The following is a 6,881-nucleotide window of genomic DNA, read 5'->3' on the forward strand; positions in this document are numbered from 1 at the left end:
AGATCTTCACTTTGGCCAACACTTTGGTCAACATCTTTTCAATTACTCCAATCAACTCTACTATTATCGAAATAAAAAAATACCGAATGTTTCCGATCTTTCATCTATTTTTCATCTACATTTTCATCTACAAGGTTGGCTTGCTGCTTACAGACTATTTTTTAATGATTATACGCATAAAATATTCTTTTCCATTAAATTTCCTGATTTTTTCAATGAAATATCACTTAAAAACACAATATTGACAAGATTTAAATGTGATTTATACGATTTTATCCTTTTTTGGGTTGGAATCGTTTGATCTTTGCCGTTTCTCTTTTCGTTTCCCTTTTTTCCAGACTTGTCACGGGCCGGGCCGAAATCAGGAAAAATTTTGGCCCGGCCAGGCTCTTTTGAAACATGTTGAGTTTTTGATTTTTTTTTTGGAAATTTTAGGAAAAATGTGAATATGTATGATAATTTAAGCATTTTTACTCTGTTTTTTCGAAAAATTTCATATAAATTTGGTAAAAACGGGTTCCCATTTTTTGAAATCAGGAAAAATTTTGGCCCGGCCCGGGCCGGCCCGATTTTTGACAAGTCTGCTTTTTTCCGTTATTGCATGATTTTTATTTCTTTCAGATTCAAAAAGGCCCACAGCAATTGTCCGAACACTCGAGACCAAGGGATCCTTCATTTTTGTGCTAGTTTGTCTTGTAATTTTTGCCTTCCTTCCGCCCATGTTTAGTTTCAGAACCGCTGATTCATTCCAACAGCCGCCGGACAATTCTCCAAATTCTCAGTCATTGACAGCCTTCAGATAAGAAAGATCAGGGATTGTAGTCGTATAAGTTGAAGAAATCACTTTTGCTGCTCTCTCCGCCAATAATTTACAGATTCACGATGCGAAGTGAAAGAAAACCGAAAAGGAAAAGAAGAAGGAAACAGAAAATGGAGAACAGAAGGATAGAAAGAGGATAGAAGAGATGAAGTTGGAAACATTTTTGTAGAAGTGAAACATTTGCTAAAAGATGTAAATATAATTTTGGGAAAAGTTAATTGAAAAGAAATTATCCCATTTTTATATATTTTTTGAAATTCTGATATTTTCTAACCCGGGAGGATTCAAACCCGCGTCTACCGTGAGAAAACCCACAGCCCGGATGATTATAGACCTCTCGCAGCGTAACTGACCGTTTTTTGGAACCGACACAGATAAGAATGGTGGGGGAAGTTAATTAAAAAGAAATTACCCAATTTTTATGTTTTTTGTTGTTTGTTTTGTTATATATAAAAATGGGATAATTTCATTTTAATTGACTTCCCCCACCATTCTTATCTGTGTCGGTTCCGGTTAGGCACGGTCAGTTACGCTGCGAGAGGTCTATAATCATCCGGGCTGTGGGTTTTCTCACGGTAGACGCGGGTTTGAATCCTCCCGGGTTAGAAAATATCAGAATTTCAACAAAAAACATAAAAATTGGGTAATTTCTTTTCATTTCTCTTCCCCCACCATTCTTATGATAAGGAAATTATATGTATGGGGAAAGAAATCTCGAAAAAGCCAGATATACAAAACTCCTCAAAACTGGGACGTGCTCAAATTTCTTTGTGGGAAACTTTAAGCATTGATTGTCATGACTGTCGTCTCATTTCATACGACTTCACCTCCGATTGAATAGTCACGTTTATGTGAAAGCATGACGCTTTCTAATCAAGTGTCCGCATGAAAATTCCTCTGAAACTGTAGAAAAACAACAACTACATGAATATTCATTGAGAAGTGCTATCTTTCAAACGATATGCGTAATTGGAACTAAAGAGAGAAACTAGTTTAATTATCGTAATAAAATAAATTCAAAAATCTAATATCTGGCAAATTGTGCATCCTTCTTATTCTTCTTATTCGTTTTGCTATTCGACTCGACTGAATTGATATCTTTCGTACCAGAAGACGCCTTCTTCCGACGGAAATAGAACACGGCGATTCCGACGCAGAGAAGGATCACGACTCCGATGATACAACAAGTGACGATGATAGTCTTGGTGTTGCTGCTTCCAGTAGTTGATGTGGTGATCAGGGATTCTGTAGTTTCAACAGCAATTGTAGTTGTCTCGGGTGGAGAAGTCTTCGGGTCGATATTTGGCTTCGCGTTGGCGTTGTAGTTGCTACGGCATTTAAATAAAAAAGAACCAGGGATACACGGATCGAAACATTTTCTGAAATGGTGTATATTGTTAATCTCTGCTCAAATGACTAGTTATTTTGGTAGATCACAAACGAGTTTGTCTCCCTTTTCTATGATTTCTTGTTGTCACCAGGAAGCCATACCAATTTTGGGACTATCAATTAAATAGTTCAATAACTTACCCCTTTACGCACCTGAAAAATAGTATATTAGGCGTGGAATATGGATTTGACTAAATATTTTTTAAATGGGTATATTCACTAGGGGGTAAGCCGTTTTAGAACTGTCTCTTTCGAGAACTGAACGGATTAAATTCTGTTATTTTTTCAGAGGATTTCCGATTCAGAACAATTCTAAAAGTGGTCAGTTTTGTCAGGAGACACTTCCCTGAAACGGGAGGTCTGGAATGGCAAAGTTCTGGAAAAACATTCCCCTATATTTAGAAAAAATTACTTACATGACTGAAAATGTTTTAAAACGTTGAGAATCTTTGTTGGAACTTGTTGAATAATGGTTTTTCAAACCACCCCTTCCATTTTTATTTTCCAACGAATCGGAACAAGTCTCCCGTGTCAGGCCGATAAACCAGACAGTTCAAAAGTCATGGTCAATGATTTTCATGTTTTGGAATTCATCGATTTTGGCTATATAGGGTAACGTGGCGAACGAGGGGCGGGGATTTTCTATTTTTATTTTATGGTGACGGTTTTTTTCACGAACTTTGAAATCCTGGAGTTACGATAGAGCCGTGACCGTACAGTCCCTTTATGGAAATTTCAACGATAACTTTTTTTAAAATTAAAAAGAAACCACTTGAATGATAAACAAAATCAAATAATCCCATCAATATTTAGAAGTGTTCGTCCCTGAAGCCGTTCCAGAAGCTCTTTCATTTTCCATACAGCATTGTATACGTCTGGAAATTAGTTTGTCCGTGTGTAAGTTTTCCTGCTCGAGTTGAGGTATTTACTGGTTCTTGCACCTGTCCAGTTTCTGCCACTCGTTGTGCAACTGAAAAAAGTTTATTAGCTAGAAAATGTTGTTAAAATTACCATCATAATGTTCCTTCTTTTGGCTTGATGCCGTCTTCCTCCGTCTCTTCTGTCTCCTCTTCCCCAGAAGCAGCATCGAAAAGGTCATTCGTAACCTCCTCTTTCTTCGCTAGTTTTCGACTGTTTTCGACTCTTTCCCAAATGCCATCTGATCGAGAAGCCTGGCCTTGTCGAACTTGTTTTTCTTCTATTGCCAGACGGAAGGTTGAGACATTTCTTCCATTGAGACATTTCTTCCATGCTTTGAACTATATCTTCCGAGGAAAGTTTTTTCAAAGGTTTGAAAGAAAGTTCGATAGCCTCAGAAGTTTCATCCGACTCGAGCATGATACCAACCCGGCAATTAGAATATGGAACTCCAGACGGAACATTATTTTTGATTAGTTTCATAATGTCTTCTCCAAAAAGTTGTGGTCCGTTAGGATCCATTGCAGAGAGTTTAGGAATTTCCACATTCTAATTTGACACGAGTCACACCACCCTTAAAACGCCGTTTTCCCTCCGTCACGGCCTTGGTCAAGACTTTCAGCGAAGCTCCGCCTACTTGGACCTAATAAAGAAACCATTATAAATATGCCCCTTAAAAAATTACTCACCTTATTCTCAGCTTCGCTTTTCTCCATTTCATCCACTTTGTTTACCAGCTCGCCGACAATCTCTCTGATTTCCAACTCAACACTTTCTTTATCCATTATTCCAGAAAGATCCTGAAAAATGGCACCAATGGTATCAACGGTTGCACAAAAAGCATAAATGAATCTGGCCTCGGATATTCTGATTTTAGAAGTAAAAATACCTTAAAGTTGTCAGCATTAAATCGAAAAACTTTTGTTTTGTCTCCAGCAAGTGATTTTTCGGCCAAAAATACACTAGTCGAAATAATATAGTAAAAATAAGTTTCAGAATTTTAGAAAAATCAATAAAACCATTTAAAGTTCGACAACTATTCCGGTAAGTTGTCTAAAAGGCAAACTGAGAGGAAAATTCTGCCTCGAAGGGGAAACATTCGAAAGAAAAATGTCACCCCTTTCATCTAACCGACACAAGAATAACAAAGAAGAATGTGTCAACAATGGTGTCCTTGTCTGAGGAAAAACGTCATTTGTAAATACCTCAAAATTGTTTCTTTTATGAAATACACTTTGTGCATATAGAATATTCATGCAATGAAATTAGCATATTCGAAATCTCCTATTCTTCCCGATTTAAAAAAGTATAATATCATGGAGGTTTGAAAAAAGTAATTTTAAGGATCCGCTACGGAAGTGGTAAAACAAAAACAAAATTCAATTAATAGACGTCTCCCAAAAATCTTCGATTCTTCCACGACAGCCGCTGCCTAGACTCCACAGCCTTTTCTTCGGGACCCATGTCCTCATCATTGCTTCGATCCTCTGATCTTCGGCCAACGATCTTCAGCAGATGTCATTTCCTTGCATCATACAACTTCCACAAGAAATTTACCATTCGAAATCGTTGAACGAGTACCTCGATCCATCTTCACTCGGCGCTGCTGCTGGTTCTTCTACTGCTACTGCTTCTACGGTTTCTTCCTTCTGGGTGATCCAATGATCTCGAGCTCCTCGCTCTCCTACCCTTCCTACCGCTTCTCTTTTTTAACGATGTTGTCCATCGGGATCTATTCCTTTCTTCCCTCTCCAAGCGCACCGGCCAACGGTCCCGTCCGACATGCCAAGCCGCCGGGCGTCAGTTCGTTGTTCAGATCCTGGTCGCCAATTAACGATCGAGAGGGAAAACTGACAGTGTGTCTGTTTGTCCTCTCGATCGTTATCCACCGAAAAACCTCAAGAAAATCCGATTTCCAGCCAAATTTCGGGGAAAAATTCAAGAAAACTAATACAAAACTACCCTAGACCACCCTAAATCTATAAATCTCTTCAAGAAAAAGAAGCAAAAAACAAGAAACCATTAGCGGGGGTCGAACTTGGAAGCCTCCGATCCAAAACATCGGGGACTACCGCATAGGCTATGTTACGTGCAGTTAAACGAGCGGCGGAGTGCGTATAGGAAAGCGACGTTTTTTGGTTGCGAGCGCCGTATTTCCAGGGTTCTGTCTGTCAAAATATCAGTTTATCCGGATTTCCCCATCTGCCAAATATAAATCAAATTAGGTATTTATAAGTAAACCACAAGCCAATTAGCAGAAAGGTCACATGGAAAACCTGCCGTGCGCGACAGACTCTTCTATTAAATACACAAATTTGAACTTCTGACGTGTTGTACTCATTCTTCTTCCCTAATTTTTTAAAATAGATTAGGGTGTCATTCATTGACCTCTCCATTCATTTCTCTCTGAAAATGCAGTAGTGAATTCAGTTACAATCGATAAACTCGATTCAATTCGACAAACCAATACAAAGGATGACGAAAAACAAACCATCGACATCTTTATGCATTCCGTGGAGGTTTTTCTTCTTTACAATGATCTACATGGTAGTGATTGTTGTTGGAAAGGAGGCAACACATGGTAAGTTTTGAAGGGATATCAGCACTACACCCCTCTTACAACTGCGCCCCACCGCAAACGAGAGAGAATCGGAGAGCGACGCAGAGTGTTTTTCTCGCGGAAACTCAGATTTCCACGGTTTTTGCACACGGTCTCGGGATGAGTAGTGAAAATAAACGCGCTCCGCTGAAATCAGCTAAAATTTTAGCGCGACATTCAAAATAAATTTTTTATTTAAAAATTTTTTTTATTTATTTAATAGAATTGATCTTGAAAATATGCGAGACAGTCGAAAACCTGACCAAAAATGCGGGGTAACGGACATAAATCGGCTCAAAAAGTGGTCGATTTAGCTGCGTATCAAATTGCAATGCTTAAGGTCGAATTGAAAAAAATTAAAATTTGAATTTGCCGCCAATGTCTAGTGGAGCGCATACGATTTCACTACTCACCCCTAGACCCTGTGTTTTTGCAAAAATAGGGCAACAACTGTGAAATTTTGAGTTGAAAAAAAAAACTCTGCGTCTCTCGCCGATACTCTCTCGTTTGCGATGGGGAGCACTTGTAATAGAAATGCTAGGCGACACTTTGAAAAGACACTCGGTTTTGCAGCCAAAGAAGACATGTATCCCGGTCGGAAAGGGCAGTATCAATACCAACAACCTTCCGAAGCACAGGATCAGTTGAATCAGCCACACATGAAGCAATCGAGCCGTAGGATCCGGAGAAATGGTGGGTAGTGGAGTTTCAGCGATTTCTGTCTGCTTGCCATTTCATAACCACCACAATTTTCAGCACCTGACAATCTTCAATCCCTTCTCGACCGTTCCACTGCTTTTGCTCGTATTATCAATGGAGTTTCCCTCCAATCTGGTATCCTCAGTGGAACTCTCAAAATCGACGTGGTTGTTCAAGAGCTTCTGAATTTTGGATCCATCAAAATGCCAGAGGTCGTTGGATTCAAAGCTGACCAGATCACTGCACTCACATCGGCATTTACTGATTTCAAGAAAGTCAAGACTGGAAATGAGGTGGAAGACCAGGAGAAGATATTCGTGGAGTTGGAGAAGATTATGGAGGAGTCGAAAGGAGCGAAGTCGTTGGAGATCAGTAATGGAACATATTTTTCGGTTGTGGAGAATTTCGGGAAAAATTTTGACATCACGAATATGAAGGATATTGTGAAACTCGTAG

General features: G+C 39.1%; 2 protein-coding genes across 2 annotated transcripts; both read right to left on the bottom strand.

Annotated features, from left to right (window-relative positions):
- Positions 1–1,844: 1,844 nt before the first annotated feature.
- Positions 1,845–3,649, bottom strand: GCK72_011043 (uncharacterized protein; the record flags this gene model as incomplete). Its single annotated transcript, XM_053728176.1, has 3 exons — positions 1,845–2,199; positions 3,083–3,179; positions 3,316–3,649. 3 exons carry the CDS (start codon positions 3,647–3,649, stop codon positions 1,845–1,847), a joined length of 786 nt encoding a protein of 261 aa, XP_053587753.1.
- Positions 3,650–3,659: 10 nt separating this feature from the next.
- On the bottom strand, positions 3,660–3,912 carry GCK72_011044 (uncharacterized protein; the record flags this gene model as incomplete). Its single annotated transcript, XM_053728177.1, has 2 exons — positions 3,660–3,770; positions 3,817–3,912. 2 exons carry the CDS (start codon positions 3,910–3,912, stop codon positions 3,660–3,662), a joined length of 207 nt encoding a protein of 68 aa, XP_053587754.1.
- Between the last annotated feature and the right edge of the window lie 2,969 nt (positions 3,913–6,881).

Source organism: Caenorhabditis remanei, chromosome III (genome assembly GCF_010183535.1).
Source record: "Caenorhabditis remanei strain PX506 chromosome III, whole genome shotgun sequence".
Lineage (NCBI taxonomy): Eukaryota > Metazoa > Nematoda > Chromadorea > Rhabditida > Rhabditidae > Caenorhabditis > Caenorhabditis remanei.